This window comes from Calypte anna, chromosome 10, assembly GCF_003957555.1.
Source record: "Calypte anna isolate BGI_N300 chromosome 10, bCalAnn1_v1.p, whole genome shotgun sequence".
NCBI lineage: Eukaryota > Metazoa > Chordata > Aves > Apodiformes > Trochilidae > Calypte > Calypte anna.
In genome coordinates this window covers 14,896,488-14,917,080 of record NC_044256.1, presented here as the reverse complement: position 1 = coordinate 14,917,080, position 20,593 = coordinate 14,896,488, and the positions used below count along the sequence as shown (strand labels likewise).

The following is a 20,593-nucleotide window of genomic DNA, read 5'->3' as shown; positions in this document are numbered from 1 at the left end:
CTGAGAACCTCTCTCATGCTACCAGACGAGACTCTTTCCCAAGTGCTTGCTCTCAGACAAAGCTGAGGTTGACCTGCTGAGGTGGCGGAAAAAAAAAAAAAGAAAAAAAAAGAAAAAAAAAAAAAGCAAAACAAATCATGTTTACATTTCTTCCCCTTTACCTCCAGTTAAAACCCAGCCCAGCTCTGGCTGTAGCTTTCTTATGAGTGTTACATCCATTTCCATCTCCCACTCCCCTTTTACTTTGTTGCTGCTAACCAAGAAACCTTTGTATTTTGCATCACATTTAATTCCATAGCAACAGGTTGCTGCTGTGACAGCAGATGGTGATTGCTTTTGAATTGTCTCTCAGGCAAGCTCCAGAATAAATACAAAAGAGCAGGTCTTTGCATGGCTCATAGCAAAGCCTCCCCAGCTGGTATGTAAAGTCCCAGTGTCCCATATAAAACCTGAATCAACAAAACTGAAAGGGATTTCATTCACATACTCCCTTTTTCCCTGTCCTGCTCATCAAACAGTAATTTCTGCCCTGAATTGGTTTCCCAAAAGAGTCTTTAATGAGGTTTTTCTATGGAGCTTTGTATTTGTATCTGCACAGCTCACATCAGCTAATGCTGCTGCCCACCCAGCTTCCATGGGCAAGGAGATACATTCCCACTTCCCTTTACAGCTCTGAAATTCAGGCTCCTAATCCCTTTGAGACCACACATAACACCTGTAGAAATTTTACTTTTCAAACCCACTGGCCCCTGCCAGTAAGGAGACACGGGAATTTGCAAGGTTTTGCCTGGTGCCTGTTAGCTGCATTGAGTGATGCCCTCACACTCCCACTCCCCATCAAAACTGGAGTTGCTGGTCTTATAGTGGGAGACAGCCCAGAGCCTTCCCAGAGTAGGGCTGGATCAGATGCCTGCTCATTGGGATGAGAAGATGCACATGGAGAAGCATGAACAGGAGCCCCAGCTGGAAAGCCCATCTCACCTGTCAATGGGCCCCTTTCTTGAGAGCTGCAGCAGCCAAAAGGTTTCTTCCTTAGGAATTACTGGTTTTCCCCACAGGACTATGGCTGTGCCTGGGTTGGGTCCTCTTGGCCTATTTAGTAGATTATTAAAGTTACAGACTTGCAAATTCTCATCATGGCATGGTCAAGTTGAGTGAGAGTAGCAGTGGAGAACAAACCACGTGGTGTCCTCAGGACATAAGAAGCCCTGAACTTTATTCCTGATGTACCACTAACCTTGGACAAGACACTTGACATTGTGCCTCAGTTTCCCAAGTGCTGAAGCAATAATAATTACAGCTGGGCTGGTTGCTTAGGAGGTTATTTGTGAACCACCCCACCAAGTGCCAACCCTGTTATTATTCCTCAGCCCTGTTATTAGACCTAAATCCAACTTGCTTAAGAATGAAGACTCCTGTGAAAAACACACAAATGGTTTCCCAGATCATCATTTTTATTAAAGTTTGTAGGCAGCTGGAGGGGAAAAAAAAAAAACAAAACAACACAACCCTAGAAAATGTAAATAAACGTCATTCAGAGCATCACAGACCGGCTGGGCACAAAGTGTGTTCTTTTCCCGACAGCAACGGGTGCTCACTGCTCCAAGAAGACCTTTGTTGTTTGAAGCCATGTCAAGGCTTTTACATCGCATTGCATCATTCAGCTGGCCAGGCTACAGCTTAACCTAATCCAAGGGCAAAAGGCAAACCTGGAGCATCGACAGGACCAGATCTGCTGCAGAGAGAAGGAGGATGCTGGGGTGGTGCAGGGGCAGCCTTTGGCGTTGGCCAACCCTGGGAAAGGTCCATGTGCCCTCCTCTGCAGTGCGAGTGAGGAGCAGCTGGAGCTGATGGATAAACCCAAAGACAGTCAGCAGCCGGGGTGCATGGATAACTCGGGCAGCTACAGCCCAACTCTCTGTGGGCAACATACAGCCAAAAATGCTCGCACCTCTCCAAGGTGAAGCCAGGATGGAGGGCAGAGTGGGAAGGAGGGGATCTCTCCTTGCCAGCCCTGCAATGCTCCCCCAGTTTGCTATCGGAGGCCCCGCTAGAGGAGTGAGCTTTGCCCTGCTGCACCTCTGCTTCTGCTCATTTGGCTAATTACACCCTCACCCACGCGCGGCTCGGCGAACGCGGTGGGGAAACTCAGAAGACCGGCTCTGAGCAGGCAGTGGGATTTATCTGGTGAATATCTCGGCAGCAGTGCCGGAGCCTTGGCACGCTCACAGAGCTGCTGTGCTCTTCCCAGCAGCTGCACACCAGGAGCTGCCTCTGAATCAATCGCAAGCGGCTGCGGTGAGGAAAGGGTGGGGGGGGGGGAAAGGGCCCCAAGTACAAAACAAAAGGCACCTGCCCTGTTTTGCCACAGCACCCTGTGCTCCCATGCTTTAATGTTTCGGCAGCTATCACCTCCTCGGAGTGGCCAGAGGATGGGGAGAGCCAGGTGCTCTCTGATAGGCTAGCCCAGACCCTTTTTCCATTTAAAAAAACACTTCCAAATCCCCCAAACTGCAGCCAAAGGCATGTGCACTGCCTTTAAAAAAAATAATCTCTCTTAACCCCCCCAACTGCATTTAAAAAAAGCACCTAATGGCAACCCAGGCCGTGCTTGCCAAGGGATGCAGCCTGGTGCACACTCTGTCTCCCCAGTCCTGTGGGGCCACCAGCACCCATGAGCTGTCCCCACACCCCCACACCCAGCCCCATCCCAGCTCCTCGCCGTCCCTGGTGCAGCAGCCAGTGGTGGGGCTGGGTGGCCCTTCGTGCCACCGTGGCGCAGGGCTGGTGGCAGGGCTGGCTGTGCCTCCTGCTCCTGGTGCTGGGAAGGGATGTGAAACGCTCCTCGGAGTCCTGTGCTGGAGGACAGGAGTGGACTCAGCTGCTGTATTGACTCTAGCAGCAAGACCGGGGACATGGAAGTGAGTCTGGCACCTGGGGAGGGAAAGAGAAAACTCATTAACAGGCGTGATGCTTGGCTCAGCCCCTGCAGGGCACAGCTGGTGAGATACAGAAGAAAAGGGATTGCACACTGGCAGCTATTGGGGTAACTCTCCCCCCCCCCTCCATCCCGAATCCCAGAGAGGGGTGGGGGTGGTTTATTTGGAGTTTGGGGTGTGCGCTGCTTCTGTAGCAGAGGGGAGGGAGTGGGCGTTCAGCTGGGGATGGCTCAGAAAATCAGTGAGCTGAGCAGAGCCAGCCAGGATACTTCCGTAGACGTGACATGGGAATGAAAAGGGAAGTCGAGTGTTGTTTTTTTTCTTTTTTTTTTAGGGCAGGGAGGAGGGCCCAAGTATTGGAACAGACAAAACAAAAAGACCCTTCTTCTCTTTTTTCCACCAGTTCCTCCAAAACCATCCTCATGACTGATGTTTCCAAGGGGCTGATTAATCCAGTCTGAGGCCGAACTCAGACTCCACATGTTTCCATCTGCCCAGGGTTAGGAAAAGCCTGATTTTCATCGACTTTCCTCCCCAGGCCAGCCACTCCCTTCCAACGCTGCCTGATAAACTGGCTTCAGAGACAACCAGCAGCTTGGAAAGAGCAGCAGCGGCAAAAAAACTGCAGTCCCTGTTTATCCAGCCATGCTATTATGCACATGCAAATGGGTTTCCCTAGGAGCCACTGAGAGAAACTGGCTGTGACTTTGTTCCAGCAACACCAGGGAGGTTGTACAGGTTGCAAGCAACCAAGCCGGCAGCACGCAGGTAAGCTGCAATCTTTAGGTGCTGGGAGATTATCCTGATGATTTTTTAGGTTGTCAGGAGTGATGCATGGCAAGAAAACCCTGAAGCTTCTTGTGAGGTAAAAGCTGAACAAGCACTGCTCCACGTGCAAGGGAAGCCAAACCTGGCAGCTGTAAAACTGCCCTTACAAAAGGCTTGTTATCTAAGCTGTAATTAAATAATCAGAAAAAAGTCACTGAACAGATCTGACGTTTAGCACAGCAATGGTATCAGAATCCAGTTCTGGGCCTGGCATGGCGCCTAAACCCTTGCAGGAGCTTTGGGGCCAAAGTTCAACTTTTAGGTGCCCAAGCTGCCTCAAAACCTGCAGCCTCAGCTGCTGAGTGCTCACACATCAGTGGGCACCACAGTCAAACTCACTGAAGGGCTCTGGTGGGAGCTGCAAAGTGGGCTCTGAGCTTTCAGATGTGCCCCAGGAGTAAGTTACTGGCCACCAATCTCTGCTTCCTGACACCACAGGGAGGGTCCTGCAGGAGAGGACTGCCTGGCTTCTAGCTGCTATGTCCCTGTTTGTTTTGAGGTGAGAGCTCTGACTTAATCCCAGGGGAGTGTTTGTGGCTCAGGAGCCATCAGAGGGATGCAGCAACTTCCCCCTCTATCTCATCTTCCCCAGCTGGAATGTGCAATGTGTGAGTGGCTCCCACTTCCCCCATGACAATCCCAACCCCCAGCTGAAAACTTCTCTCTGGCCCAAGATCATCTTTGACTCTGCCCCATGAAAATGAGAGCATGACACAGGGCAGATGGTTTGGAGAAGCCACTTTTAATTTGGAGACACACAGCTTGGAGAACCTGTTCCTGGAACTGCCTGAAGTCACTTCCTGGGAGGTGAGTTGTCCCCATCAGCTGTCACTGCACAGGAGAGCAGCAGACCACCCAGCATTGTCCCTTGAGCTCCTGGCTGGGTTTTGCTGGTATTTATAAACACAGAGTCTTTATTAGCTGAGTGCTCAGTATTTTATTTCCCTTTTGTAACAACTCATCTCCTCGTGGCTCCACCACCACGGGTGGGAGGAAACCAGGCTTTCACGTTTCATACTGCTAATCACACTTGATCCCTGGAATTAACTGCTGGCAGTAAGCCCTAAATTAATGTCACATGGCATCCTTGGCAGGGGCCCTGGGACCTCTGCCGAAAGGTGCCCCAGCACCAGCTGGGAAGGGTGAAGGCCATACCCTCAAGGAAATGTTTCCAGCTGATTAGTTTTATGCTCCAAATTAAAAGCTGGTTTGGTGTTTCATGATCAGTGTTTATCAAGGATATATTATTTGGGTTTCGGGGCTGGTATGAATGAAACCTCACTAGTTTATAGGTGAGAAGGTTGCTTTTTCATGAGTACAAAGTACTGTTTCCAACTGTGTGATGACCTAGGCCTTTCCCCACCCACTTGGGATTGCTCTGCTCTACGGGCACCTTGGATGGTCCCTCCTGAGCCTTTTCCAGCCGAGGGGGGTTCCCATAGGACTCGAATTCCCAAAGCACACCAGCACCTGGCCATATGCTGGCCAACCTGCCTTCTGCATGCCCCTTCTTAAAGAAGGATCCCACAACTACCAAAAATGGGTGCTGCAGAAGTGACCTCACACAGTGGGAGCTGCAAGCCAGAAGATCCCTCAGCCAGAGCTGCCATAGGAGAAGGGAGTAGTCACAGGACCCTATAGCCAGATAACCCAGTTTCTGAGCCCAGTTTTGGCACAGCCAAAATGTAGCCAGGAGAGCCAGGTCAAGCATGTGGGACATGCATTTGGGTCTGGCATTTACTCACCAGTCTTGGTGTTTGATTTAAGGAGCTGTCACAGTGGCTGAGGCCTAATAGTAACTTAGGGTTGTTTTTTTTAAAAAAAAAAAAAAAAAAATCTAGAAAAATGAAGTGATGAGAGATGCTGTCTGGCAAGAACTTGTGTATTTTAAATACTTCTTTTAACTGAAGAGTAGAGGCAAAGCCAAAAAAGCACATAAAACCCTCACACAGTGACTTTTCACCAGTTTTATTTGCAGGTTGGCATGTTGCAATTCCTAATTTTTTTATGCTTGAACCAGGCTCCAGATTACAGAGGGGAAAAAACCTATATAACCCCCACAAGGCTGTTTATTAGATCTGAACAACCCAAATAATGTACAGGAGAAAAGGCGGGAGAACAAAATAATGTCTCTCGAGAGCCTGCTTTTTATTTGGTGGATGAAGAATCAATTCCCACCTCAAAATATTCCTTATTTCTCTTCCCAGAAGTGTAGCTGGTGTCGAATTTTAATATTCAGATGCATCTGCCACCAGAGAAAATTAATTTTCAGCTCTAGGATGGCTCTTAAAGGGAGGCCCCACTGACCTGAGCTGAAAATGATGGAGTCCTCACACTCTTTGCTGCAATATTTAATAGTTAATTAGATTACTGAGCCACTGTGACAGATGCTAGGCAACGCCTGAGGAGAATTTGGAAAGGCTATTATCTTCCAGTGCTGGGAAAGCTCTCAGGGATCTCATTTTAACCCTTTCCACTCTTTCCCTGCCCTCACTGTGGTCCAGCCATTGTCAAAACCAGGTGTTTCTCAAATCAAAGGCCCACATAATGCTCTGGAGGCTTTTTTTTTCCCACCTGAAAGAAGGAGGTGGTCATGTTGGGCAAATGCCTGGCAGAGGTGCCAGAAGCTCCTCCTCAGTTCCCAGATGGCATCAAAAGAGATGATCACTGGGAGATGTCAGTAATTTCACCCGCTGGGAGATTCCCAGGCACAGCAACCACACCAAGTAGGAAGCAGGGAAGTGAGAGGGTGTTAGAGGGTTCGGGCAGCATTCTTTCTTCCCTGTATTAAGTGAAGTGGATTTTGATGACTCTTCCACATAAGAAAACTGTGGAAAAATTTCCCTCCCCACGGTCCCCACCTTCCAAATAAACCTGTAAATGAAGCTTGTCAATCCCGCCCCCATACAGGAGGGTTTCCCAGCTCCTTCTGCTAGCTGGGAGGTAGACTCCAACCACCAAAGTCAGGTTGTATGTGTTGTCAGCACTGTGAAACCTGCAGACTGAGCTAGCAGAGGTGTTATGGACATCCTGGGAAGATGATGCTATCAAAGAGTTTCCTGTTTGCATTTACAGAGCAAGCTGAGAAGAGTTTTTGGCCTTTGCCTGCCCGGCTGCATCTCAGCACAGATTGGTGAAGACATGCAAAGCTCTGTGGAGCAAAGCTGGTGGCCAGAATGGCAACAAAGCACCCCACTGGGGAGAAACCAACAGCCCTGTCCCAGTAGAATTGCAATAACACCTCGTCGGAGCAAGCCAACACTGGAGAACCAGAATGAGACAAGGACATCATGAGTTTCCAACTATCTTATTTTCAAACACCCCAAAACACTGATAAACACATTCTTCTGGTTACAAAACCCCTTCCCTCCCACTCAGGTCTCACACAGAAGTCTCAGAAGTTCTGATTTAACGAGCAAAGTCTGGATGCTAAATAAACACCAGGACCATCAAATGCACTGTGGCTTCTATGCTTCTGCTTCTGCTACCCACTGAAATGTAAATATGGAGCACAAAAAGCGATGCAAGATCCAGTAGCATCCCAAGGGTCATTTGCCTACATATTCATCAGCTCCAAATAAATCACCCAGATACTCAGCAAAAATGTCAAACTGCTTGCAACCACCCATAGAGATTTCTCTTCAGATACTGCAGGGACCATCTGGAAATGAGAGACCTGGGAGCTGCAAGATGTACAACACGGAAGAGCTGCTTAATGTTTTCTGGCCTTGCATCCCACCTTTAAATGCACCCTTCTCATAAAACATGAGCAACCTGAAACCTGTGGTGTTGGCTTGGTGTGTGGAGATGCAATTGAGGTGAAACACCAGGTTTCAGTTTAAGAGGAGACCCTTACCTTATCGACCTCCTGGATACAAGCCCCCCGGCCATGCCCCTTGTCATGATGGCAAATGCTTCCAGGTGCTGACAAAAGCAGTGGGAATGAGTGAATAAGGCACCGTTGTGATACAGTTCCATGTGTCTGAGGTAGGGTCATAGCAGTCCAGCGTTTTGCACCTCTGAGTCCCAAAGTAACCCCCCACCACATAGAGTTTATTCCCCGAGGCCAAAGCATGGCAGGACATGCGCTTGGCTGTCATGTCCCCGATGCGGGTCCACTGGTCCGTTTCACAGTCGAAGCGGTAAGCGGATGCTGCTGTGAACTCCGTGTCTCCCCCCATGATGAAAATCTGACTGCCCAGGACAGCAGCTGCCGTGTAGCGCCAAGGCTGTGGGCATTCCGCTTTGATCATCCACCTGTTCTCAGCTGGATCATAGCACTGGACTTTGGACACCATGTCTCGGTGAATACTGGTCCCACCAAAGACAAAAAGCTTGAGCCTGGCACTCACCACCGCAGCGTTGCTCACTCCATCTCTCAAGGGAGCCACCATTGTCCATTTGTTGGATATGGGGTCGTACTTCTCTACTTGCTTCAAGGAAACAGAAGGAGACGCAGGGAAGACTCCAGCTACTGCAGTGTGTCCACCAACCACATACAGGCAGTTTTCCAGTTCGGCTGAGCCGTGCCCAAACCGAGCAATTAACATCGGGGCAGCTTTTGACCATTCCTCATGAACAGTGTCATACACCCATACATCTTTTGAGACCCCATTTTCTGAGCCCCTGCCTCCAGTGATATATACTTTGCAGCCGATGGCACAGGCACTAAACTCCTTCCGTGGACTCGGTAGGTCTGCTTTGGGGATAATTTCCTTTGCTTTGTGATCTACTTGGTAGATCTTATCACACATGAAAGTCTGACCTCCCAAGATCAGCAAAGTATGCCCAGCTTTGCGAGGCCTGGCACAGGGACTGGTGACCACCCCATCATTCTGAAGGATCTTCTTCTTGCACTGAATTGCTTCATCCAAGACAAGCTTATTCCTTTCATCCACCATAATCAAGTCCTCACAAGCCAAGGCTTCCTTGAGGCATTCAGAAGGCAGCAAGGCCAGACGAACGTTCCTCAGAAGTTCTGGGAGATAAGCCTTTCGCTCATCCAGATCGTATTTCACCCACTGGATGACAGCCCTGAAGACCTTTTCTTCATCCTCAATTTCCAGCTCATCGCTAGAGATGAGATCCAGCAGAGTGTCCTTGGAAAGGTTGTTGAAATCCTCACTCTTGTGAACAGTCTCAAAGTTGACCAGGCACATCCTCCAGGAGAGCTCATAGAGCCGCCGGCACTGATGAGCATCTGACAGCAGCATCATGCCCAGGCAGTTGGAAGGGTACAGGTTCTTCTCCAGGAACTCAGCTGCCGCATCTCGGACATCATGGAACTGCAGCATGTCTCCAGCCTCCAGGAGAGACTCAGCATTCTCCTCATTGATGATGATCCGAGAAGAATAAGCAAAGTCCAGCAGTAGCTCCAGCACCTCCGGGTGGAGGCTGTCATGGAAGTTCACCTCATCATCCAAGCTCTCTCGGAGGCCGTTGCTAAACATGGCTTCAAAGTATCTGCTGGAGGCAGCCAGCACTGCCCGGTGACACGGGAACGATCGGTTTCCTGCCCAGAGGGTGACATCAGTGAACATGCAGTGCTTCCGTAGGGTGTTCAGATGGGACAAGACGCAGTCTGGGTGGGAAGCTTTGTGGAAAAGCAGGATGTTCATGGAGCCGGTGCTTGTCCGCGATTTACGGTTCTCGTGGACACTGACTGACATGATGCCAGAGCTCTTGCCTGCAGAGAATTAAAAAAAAAACCAGAAATATCATAAGACTCTTATTCTTACTACAGTCAGGCATGGAGAAAAATCCATTCCTGGTGCACTGTCTGGGGACCTCAGCCATGAAGCACCAGGTGACACCCCAGTGCTCCTGGCTTGCAGATCCCATGGCTCTGGCACCCTCACACCCTCCCGCAGAGCGGGGGGAAGGGGGAAATTGTGCACTTTGGTTTCAGCAATGGAGCAACAAAGTGAAGCAATCAAAACCCTAACTTGATGGTAAATTGTTTCAACAGCCCCTAGAGGGTATTTGCAAACCACAGAAGTTATTTTTTCTTTAAAACCAGCGTTAAGAGAGCAGTGTATCCAGGACAAAGGGCACAAGAGCATTTCTTGACTTTGCAGAAATCAAGTTTGGCTACAGATTTTGATGAAGATAACTGCAGACTTAGGAAAGGTAATTGCTACAGGGTTAATTTATGGTATATTTAGCTACCGGCACAAGCCAAAAGTTTTGATCAAGTTTTACCAAACTCTTTAGTTTTATTGTTCATAAACCCACCAAACACTTCACATGACAAGCACTTTGCAGGACAGATTCACATCACAGAATAAGACAAGAGACATCTAGATTATGCTTTCTAATAGTCAGGCAGAAACAAACACAAGGCTTTTACTAGCTACTATTTCATTTAAGTGCTACCTGATACCTGGCCTTGCCTGTAGAAGAAAAACCCTTTGGGCCAATCAAATTAACACTACTTAGATGATAAAATCCAAGTCATTTACTCCAAAATACTTCACCCAGCTCTGTTTGGTCCCTCATGTAATTAAAGTAGACAGACATACATGCAGTCCTCCTATAAAGCAGGAAGTCAGTACTGAAGTTATGAGCATGACTGCCCTCAGGTTTGAAAAATTAGCCAAAAAAAAAAAAAAAGACAGGGGGGACCATCCTGCTGTGCCTCCTCTGTGAGCCCCTGCGAGGGCAGACACAGCAAAGCCAGCACAGGTACTCCACTAGATGACATAGATTTTTCAGTAAAAGAGACTCTCCCCTGCTACAGGTGGAGGTTGTAGGCTGGCAGCCCATTAAATGGGCTAAAGATGGGGCAAGTCACAGAAAACAGAGATGTCTAAACTGGCCCAGGAGCTTTCCAGCTCTTAGGACTGGGAGGACCCAGTCTGGATGCACAGAGCATCAGGGTCTGCTGCCTCCAGCTCAGCTTCCATCCTGACATAAGGCAACTGTGAGGAACAGCCACAAAGTGGGGAGAGTAGACCTACTGTACAGAAAAAAAAGGTTGCTTGAGAAATACCATCTGGCTCAGCAACATCTTCTCTCTCACTCAAAACTATTTTCTATCCCTCTTCTACCCCATCTTCCTTAAAGCACCACAGTTTTGCTTCACAGGCTGGAGACGCCAGAGCTGAAATCCCACTGCATCCTGCTCCAGCCACTTAATTGTTTAGACATCAGTAATTAGCCAGACAGATATAGTAGGAAAGGGGTTTTGGTTGGGTTCTTTTAGTCTGGTTGCTTTTTTACCTTGCTCTTTGCAGCCCACAGGTTTTTCCTCCTGTAAGCACAAGGTCTACAGATTGGCCCTGTCCTCCCCAGCACGGCTGAGCTCATCCCTTCCACCCCAGCTCAGAATTTGGGGTCCTGGGGGAAACAATGAAAAGCCAAGAGAGTGACGCAGCATTCCCAGGCTGCCAGCAGATTGCAGCCCTAACCTGGTGGAGAGCTTGAGCCACACAACCCTCCTACACTCCATTGGTGGATGATCTCAAGCAGAAGTGGATGGCCAGGTAAGCTGCCTGACTTAGACACTGCTCATGCACCCCTACAGCACCTCCAAAATAATCCAAATTTGACAGTTGTGGGCATGTCCTTCCTGCCACAATTCCTGTTGTGAATTATTGAGGTTGGTGTTCCCAAGGTCTCATTTATTCTTCAGAGATGCAATGCAGTCCAGGGAAAAGGTCCTTTGGAGCTTCACCATGAAGAAACAATAGCTAGCCCAAGTAGCCACAGCTCCTGCATGGCCTCCAAGGCTTGCAGCATCATTGCCCTGGGTATTGGGATTGGACATGCATGCTACTTGCCAAGATCCCTCCAACCCAAGAAATGAGGCTGCCAAGCTCATTTCTCTCATGATCAGAGGCTGCAAGGATCTGAAGCTCCAAAATGGGAAGGAAAATGCTTTTATGGATCAGCACTCTGCAGTGCATCTGAGGGAAATGATTTCTCACATTCACACCCAGCACAGGGACAATGCTAATTTAAGAAGTTATATGGATTCCCACGTGAGAGCTCTATGAGGCCAAGGCAAAGAATACAAATGAAATATTTATGAGTCTGCTAAAAGCTATTGATTTAGGTTGCTATTCCCACAACCTCAGAAGCCACACTCTCATCACTACTGCTTTCTTTGCTTGCAGCTCAGGTCAGCTATTCAATATTAACCTTTTGTTTGCTTATACACAAGAAATTAATCAATTTATATAGGACTGCTATGGAAACAAACAAAAAGATTGCAGGAAGGCAGCAATATTTTTTTCTTACACTCAGATTAGAAAAAACATTACTCAGAATGGAAGGCAAAGGTCAGTTAGAAATTAAAAACGTCTAAATAAAAGCTGCAGCAGTCACTCTGTATTTATATACAAACACATGCAGGCATATATATATATATATATATATACACAAAATCTCAGACTCCTAACATCAAACATCTTGTTCAGGGCATTGCGTAAGCAAATAGTATTTGATAATACTGACCAGCATATCCAGGGAATAAACTGGCAAATTCAAGTCCAGTCCCCATTCACACGGCTTTTCCTATCACCTTGTCCCACTACAGGCACCAACCAATCCCCAGTACAGCTGAAAACCTGAAAGAGGCCACAGCCCCTTTACTTGGCCTCTCTTGGGGATGGGTTATGACACTGGATGTCACTGCTCAGTGAGCCAGCCAGCCATTAAATTGAAACTAAAGCAGCCTCTGAACACTGCTGTGTAGCCATCTCACCAACAAGGCTTGCTTGTGGTTTTCAGCTACTTCCAAACAGCCTGTTTTGAGAGCTTCTTGAATCCTAGTGTGGCTGGGCACAAGCAGCAAAGTGGCAGGTACTAATTCTTCCCCTCACAAACACACCCCACCACATCTCCCAGTCCAGCAGAGAACTTGGCATCATCCCACCCAGATCAGATTAACAGAAACTTCAGCAGCAGCTATTTCATCTGATGGGTTTCTTCCAAAATCTGGCAGCCTTAAAGACCTCAGAAGCCTGTAACTAAGAGGATCTTTTATAATTTTCATGATGTGCAAAAATCTATTCTTCAAGTTAAGCAAAATTTAACTGCAGCAATGAGCAGGCTGGAGCCATGACGTGAGCTCTTACAGGCACTTCTCAGCAGCAGGCACACACAGAGCAGAAACTGGCCCTTATCCTTATTCCTCGCTTCCTTTACCCAGCTACTAAGCTTAAGAGAAAAACCAGAACCACTCAGAAGGAGGAATATTGTCCACAAAGAAACCTATCAGGGGCTCCTGCAAAGCTCCCACCTGCTCTGCAAGAGCTGAGGGCGTTATCGGAGCTCCCAGCTGCATCTTCCATCACACAGGAAGCTATCACCAGAACAGACATGTCAACAAGTACAGCAGAAGGCATGACCTGAACAAAAAAAGTCGTGGATTTCTCCAGGATGCATTAATTTTTTCCCCCTTCCAAAAGCAGTTATTGAAAAAAAATTAGTATCTACTGTATATCCTTTTAGAAGGATACTGCATGCAGCAGTAGACAATAATCCTTCCATATGGATGAGGGCAGAGGGGCATCAGCTTTTTGACAGCTATCCAATGCTGTCTCCTAGCTATGATATTCCCCTGGCTGTCTGCAGCCTTTGGACAGCAGATATAGAAACTACAGGATTTTTCTAGCAGAGCAAGATAATGGAGCTTTGGAAATCCTTTCACTCACCCACACAGGGCAGACAGCAACCCTGGAGGAGGGTAGGAGTTGGCTCAGGGAGGAAAGACCCCTGGAATCCCAGCTCATGAAGAAAACAACTCAGCAGTCTCCCTGGACAGAATAAAGCTGGCAAAAAGAACAAGGGGGAAAAAACAAAACAACCAAGATGGCCTAACTCCCCACCCCAGCAATGTCCACAGTTCTTCTGTCCAAGAGCCTCATGCTTCCTTCAAACCATGCCCGAGCAGAAGGCCATCTCTCCCAGGTTGGTGGGTCACTATGTGGGAGCCCTCCTTGTATGGGTTATTTAGGAGACCCTCAGGAAACACTCCTTCACCTCCTGAAAAATCCAAACAGGATTAGGAAATCAGATGCTTTGAAGCTGTATCAGGCTCTGGTCCCCAGTCACAGAAGAAATGCTTAAGAGAGGACAGCTCAGAAGGAATTAGGCTTGGGGTTTCCCCCTCCATCATAAACCAGCAAGCTGTCTGCAAATCTCCAACTTCATTCACCATCTCCAGGGAATCACTAGCTGAGATACTGCTTCCTTTCAGGAGGACAATATTTAAGAGTGAGTAAGATGTTCCCCAGTGGGACTTCAGGGAATCAAGAACAATTTCTGCTTAGAGGGGCAAAACTGCAGGATTTTTAAGTGTTTTTCCAAGACCGTGAAGGTTGGTTAAATACTAGTAAAGAGCCCAAATCCCATGAACCAAAGCTGGCACTTTCTGTTTGTCAATCAGACTTTGAGAGACGCAGCAAGCAGAACGCATTTCTTTTTGTCTCACTCAACCATGAACTATTTAAGGCTGTAAATAAGTAAATAAATAAGTTTCTTTGCTGGCTCAGCTCAGGAGACCTGAAAGAAGCGGCTCACACTGCAGCAGTCACTCATTGCCAAGCAGTCAGCCCTACAGGACCTCCACTAATGGACTGTACTACAACCTATAGCCACTCCTAAACCAGAGCAGACCCACCCTCACTGGCCAGTGATGGTTGCTCTAGCAGGGAGGGAGGCGTAAGAGTCCCTTAAGAGTCCTTTTTTACTTTTTTTTTCTTCCTTCCAGTTGCACAATATCAACCCTTCGGGGTGAAATGCCATCTTAAATTCAGCCAAACTTCCATTTCTCCTTAAAAGCAGCAGGATAAATTCTCTATCCATCAGTAACACACCTGCTCCCTCGTCCCAGACATCCTTACCTTTCCAAAGCCCTTCATGGATTACACGACCTGGTGCTTAGAGCCAGCAACAATATACCAGGACAATATAACTGATATAGAACTAATTTCCCCCTTTTTACTGTACTAATAGCAAACTAGAAACCTAAAGTCCCTTACTGTGTTGTCTTCATGGGAAGAGCTCCTTGCAAAGGTGCTTAGGAGAAAGAGCAGTGTGGTAACACTGTCAAATGCAGAACACAAACACAGCTGTGGTTGAGATGCAATTTCTCAGTGTCAAAAGGTTTGAGAAAGGGGATCTGTTCAGATACTCATGGACACTGCTCCAGCTTCAAAAGCGGAAAGAAAACCCCCAACATAAAACAGGAAAAGATGGTGGGAGAGGGAGGCAGTAAACAAGGAATGAGAAGGAACAAACGTAAAGGTGTTTTCAGATGATTTTCACGTCCTTGCATAACACAGCAAACTATCAGGTATACAGCTTGAAGCTGCTTGAAATGCTCAATGCTAGTAATTCCCTTTTGTAAAGAGTGCTTGACATGAGAGTAATTAAAACAGTATTTTAGTGCAGCACTGCACTTGTTGAGCACAGAGCCTGGACTGCTGCCAGGTGAGCAGCAAAGAACCTTCACTGCATCATCTCCCAGGCATGCTCTGTGCTCTCTCCACACTCCTGCGTGCCTAGATACAGACTTTGCTCTCTTAACAAACTGCTTTCATCTCCAGCAGCTCCGGTGAATTTAGTGGTTTGCCCCTGTCAGCCAAATTTGTTCTTGTTTTCTTCACGATGACTAACGCAGCAAAGATGCAACTGTGATTTTGCATGGTGGAATTCAGGCAATGTAACTGCTGTGAATCAGAGGGTATCTCTGTAACAGAGCTGGATTTGCCCTTCCTGACAAAATCTTGTTGTTTCATCACATTTGCAAACAGGCAAAGGGAAGACAGTTGACTCCATACCCCAATACAGAATTTCTGATCCTGCCCCAGCCTTTGAGAATGGAAGGCATCCTTATCATTTATTCTCATTTTCTCACTTTCTAGTCTTGCTTGTATATCCTAGACAGAAAACAGACCATGTGAAAGGCTCCTTCTGTTGGCTCAGACAGAAACTGGGAGGTTTTCCAAGCCCAATTCTGTAGGCTCCAGGAGATCAGATTGTCTGGAGAAGGTCCGGGCACGTATCTGAACATGCTTACTAAAGCAAAGCTGTACTCAGAAATTTGGTCTGTCCATCACGGCTTCATATCCCATTCTCACCAGCACCTACCATTCCTCCTTTTAAATCTGTGCTCTGTTCTGAGCCTAAAGCCACCAAGAATCTACTGAATGCCACTTATCACAGAAAACAAAAGCACCATTGCCAAGCTAACCAATTAGTGAGGTTCTTGTTCAATCTTGCAAAAGCACTGGTAAAAGGGGCAGTAGTGCCTCAAATCTTTAAGACACAAACTAAGCTGAGCCAAAGATGACCATGTTCCAAGCAAAATAAAATTACTCATGGGAAATCCACTTTGCACACAACACATGCAGTTTTATTTGCAAATCAGGTATTGGACTTGCTAGTCTGCAAACGAGACATGTCCCATAAAGCTTCTCAAGCTACCTGTGAGGCAATCAAATAAAGTTCATACTCACCACCAAGCGCATTGGCTGTGCAGTTCCTGGGAATACCACACCCTCCTACAGCCACTATCCAAATCGGGATAAATAAAGCTTTTAGCTGCAGTTCAGGCTGCAGACAATAGCTTTTCAGTGCTACGCCTTAACCCCAGTGGATCTTTTCAGAGCCAATGGTTCATTTCAGAGGCTGCTGTGGGGTTACGTGCCCCCCTCCTGCCCTCAAGCTCCACCACTGAATAAATCCCATTCTGTCGGATCAATCACAGTTGCTTTGCAAAACCAATGCAGGGCTGCAGAGGAGGCAAGCAAGTCTGCAGTCCTGTCTCCCAAAGTCTTCTCAAAAAGGCTCCAGAATGGGAACAATCTGCTTGATTGCAGTATCTACCCCAGCCCTATCTGGGAAGCATAAAGTTCTTTTCAAGCAATCCAACTTGCTAATGTGATGCAAAGGCAAAAGGCCTCTGGTACTTCAGAGAAGAGCAGAACCACATGCCACTTCCCAGGGTGAGTTAGAAGACGAGTTGTGGTATACATCAAATTAATGCCAAAACAACCACTGCAGTTGCTGACTCCAGAAAGTGTATCCTGATCCTCCCACTCTCTTTCTGCACACTGTGCCCAGCTCTCAGCACTGAGGTTGGCAGAGCTGACTGCTCCAATGGTCAGGCTAACCAGAAGCTCTGCTACAGAAGCTCCTACCAAACAGGTCTGGCTGCCTGCTCTTGGGGCAGGACTGCAATTTTGTGCCTTGTCAGTTAACCTGGGGTTTTGTTTTGTTTTGTTTTCCCTGCTCTGCTTCCAGGCAGGCGACCTTGATGCAACTGCCAGGTTCGATTTGCAGGAGCTCATTTGCAATTCTGGACAGAGTTCAGAGCCCTGGACATGGGAGGCCCTCATGCTTCATGAACTAATTAGACCCTAATGTTTACAAGCATGCAGGACAGTTGTTCCCAGATGGATTTTAAAGCACTGACAGATATTGAAAGGGTCTGCAAGACAGGGCACTGCTCATTGCCCTCTGGCTCTGGACTGAAGGAATACATGTGACACCTTCTCTGATCTTGTCATTTCAGTATTAAAACAGCATCAAACCACACACTCAGCTTCCAAGTTCTGGAAAGCATAGAAGTGTTGCAGCAGCTCAGGCTATCCTGGGCATCTGTGTGTGAACTGTGAGCAAATCAGAGTGATTGCCACTGTGCAACAAGAGTAAATTTCCCTCTCCACAACTGGACAGGATATCATATAAAAATATTAATCTTTGTAAAGTGTAATGGTCAGCAAGCAGTGGTTACAGGAAGAGCAATGTTCCCAGGCTCAAGCAATGAGGGGAAGGCAGAGCAGCCTGTACTGGCTGGAGTGATATTAAACAGCCACTGTGGGGATATATAGCTGATAAGCCAAGACAGACCCATGTGATGGTGGTTAAAGGTCAGGACAGGGGGCTCGGGTGGCTTGTTACAGCTAAATGCTTCCTAGCTGGCCTTCCCACAGCCAGTGTTTTAAGCAAGGCCAGTTACATTCACTGCAATTCAATTACTGTCTATAAAAGACAGGAGTAAATCTACTCCTCACTTCAAGCGCTGACATAGCTTCTTGAAACCTGTCCCTTCCACAGTCCTTCCATAAGCATCAGTCCCTGCCACGGACACCCTGAGTCCTCTCTGCCTGTCCTGCTCCACCTACTCACTTCCAAGGCCAAGGCACTGCTCACCACCCTCTCTTTTGTAACACTGCCACTTCCCTCCCCATCTCGCAATGCGCTGCCCATCCTCTTCCACCTCCACAGATGGCCTCATCCTGCCCTTCCTGTTTCACTCACCTACCTCATAAACATTACCTAAAGCCTCCTCTGGCTATTAAGAAGGACCTGAACTCCTCCAGGCTTTGGGGAGAGGTTGGTTACTACTGCAGGGACAAAACCAGTATCACAATTCACATGTACATACGTACCACATAGGTATGCACAAACTCTTTGTCCCCACCCAGGACCGTGCCCAGCACTCTCTCCAGCACTGGAAGGACCATATTATCTATCAGACACACAATCATTTTTACAAGTTTTGAGTATGTGTCACACAGCTTTTTGTCATCTGTTCCCGAGCTGTCAGCCTGCACAGATTTCATCACAGCCTCCTCCTGTAGAATTTTCAGCTGGTCTTACCTCCTCTCCAAAATCACATCCAAGACACCATCCTCACCGCCTGAGTTACTTGAACCTGCTCCAAACACAGCATGGAAGGGTACCATGCTTTGCATGCATGCAGAGGCAAAAAGGCTTCAGATACCAGTCCCCAAAATTAACAAAAAAAAAAGATAGGATGTTTAAGTTCCCCTGTACTGAAAATGCTTCCAGTCTCCTGTATCCCCAGTAAGGAAGGCACTACTAATATGCATCAGCAGCAGATTTCATTCTGGTTTTAGTATTGAAATCTTGTGCCTAACCCATGCCATCCTGCTGCAAACTCCCATCTATACCTCCTCCCACACTACTTGACTGAGTACATACAGCCTTATTGGAGAGCTAAACTAGAGAAGATGCTTAAGGTTAAAAGACACAAATGAGACAAAATGTGATTCTGGATAAGGTTTGATCTAAAGCAGAAAACAGGGCAAGGAAAGTAATGAGGCCCCAGAAAGGGTCCCAGCTCACTAAGGAGTCAGATCTCTTGAGAGACAGGCAGTGAACAGAAAGTACATGAGAACTCAGGTCTGACTTACACCTACTCTGGAAGGAGACTATTGCCAGAGCAGAAATTAATAAGAAACACTGATGGGTTAACAGCAGCAGCTGCCCCCCACCAGTAGCATTCAGGGTATGCTGCAAGCATCTCATGTTGGTCCTAAGGTAAGTTCAATAAAAAACAAGTGTCACAAGACACAGGTAAATAAGTAAAGGGAAGTTATTTAAAGTATTAATGTTTTAGAGTTGATTGTTTTTCCTGGAGCTCTGGATCTGTCCTGCAGAGAAAGAAGTACATTTGGAGGAACACTACAAAAGCTACAACCCATTGCAGCCTGAGCAGAGAGGTCACTCCAGCAAATCACAAGAGAAACACAGAGTTAGTTCCCTTCCAGGAAAGCAGAAACCAGTTCTGAAGCCGGGCCTCTCCATATAAATAGAATGACACACTTAGGTGTCTGCTTACGAAAGGCCGAGGACAGAAGATTTTCCAGGCACAGATTTGCTAGTCTAAGCATCCACCAGCCCCAAACCCTCTTGCTGCAAGTGGGTGGATGAAAAAAAACAAAGGGAAAAAAAAAAAAGTCAACTTCCAACCTGCTTGTAACTTTTCTAAATACAAAAGGCTTATAAGGACAGCAGGGAGATGAAGAGTGATTTTTTCTCTCCTGTCAGCTCAGCTCAGTCACTCACAGAACTCTGCACACTTTTCCAGATGATTGCATCAGGAAGGCCATGGAAGTTGCATCCCTTTAAATCACAGTTCTGAGATATATGTACGGGGGGGAGGGGAGGGAAGCAATGCCACTTCACTTTCAGAGATGAATAGCAGCTTTTTTTCTCTTTCTTTTTTTTTCTTTAGAAAAGGAAAACCCTCTACCTAAACCCCCTGAACACTTCACTGCCAGCTTTCCACGCCTGTGAAACCTCCCCACGACACAGGACGCTCCACAATCGCAGGAAAGCCCGAGAGCCGTTCACCGGGGCGGCACTCTGGGGGGACCATCTGCCCTCCCCTGGTTCCGAATCCCCGCCAGATCCAACCCAGAGGGGACCTGGGGACAGGCGACTTCAACTTAGGTAAAATAACTCACCGTCTCTCTCAGCACTCGGCCAAGCCGAAACCTCCGGGAGTCCCGAAGCCGCCAGATCCTGAAGGGTGCCCGGCGGGAGGAAGGGAGGGGATGGCGGCAGGAGGGGAGGGAGAGAGGGAGAAAGGGGATGGAGGGCGCGGAGAGCCCCTGCCCGGGCGCTGATCGCTGCCTGCCCCTGCCAGCGCTGCCGGGGCCGCAGTGTCACCGGCGGCAGGGACCCGCCTGGCCTGGGGATCGGGGGGCGGGGCCGGCGGCAGCCGCCGCAGCCAATCAGAGAGGGCCGAGTCTGTGACGCAACGCTCCGCCTCGCCCCTCTGAAGAGCGGAGCATGGGAGGGGGCGGGCACAAGCGGAGAGCAGCGACCAATAGGAGGAGAGGAAGGCGGCTTGGGGGCGGGGCTAGTGCGCTGCCCCGGGGCTTAAAGTCTCCGCGCCCTGCTCCCCTTAGCGCCTCAGCGCTTCTTACCAGGGTCCTCGGGGTTTCCTTGCAACCTCAGCCCCGCCTGGTTTTGTGTTTCCCGCGGGTGGTCTCTGCTCTAAGAGCCGCTGAGACTGCCCTTTTGTGGAGCCATCCGTGGCATTCCTTCCCCCTCTCACC

At 48.1% G+C, this 20,593-nt stretch overlaps 1 protein-coding gene across 2 annotated transcripts; it reads right to left on the bottom strand.

Moving 5' to 3' along the window:
* Positions 1-1,435: 1,435 nt before the first annotated feature.
* Positions 1,436-20,216, bottom strand: KLHL25 (kelch like family member 25). 2 transcript variants are annotated; one of them, XM_030456684.1, is made up of 3 exons: positions 19,997-20,216; positions 7,624-9,453; positions 1,436-2,934 (listed from the first exon to the last, which is right to left on the bottom strand). In XM_030456684.1, exon 2 carries the CDS (start codon positions 9,434-9,436, stop codon positions 7,667-7,669), a length of 1,770 nt encoding a protein of 589 aa, XP_030312544.1. In that variant the 5' UTR covers positions 9,437-9,453; positions 19,997-20,216; the 3' UTR covers positions 1,436-2,934; positions 7,624-7,666. The 2 variants fall into 2 exon arrangements, with proteins under 2 accessions (XP_030312544.1, XP_030312545.1); XM_030456685.1 differs by lacking the exon at positions 1,436-2,934 and adding an exon at positions 2,946-6,549.
* Between the last annotated feature and the right edge of the window lie 377 nt (positions 20,217-20,593).

What these genes read in the sequence shown, in the direction of transcription:
- KLHL25 (XM_030456684.1), bottom strand. Translation starts at nt 9,436, where the DNA reads ATGTCAGTCAGTGTCCACGAGAACCGTAAATCGCGGACAAGCACCGGC.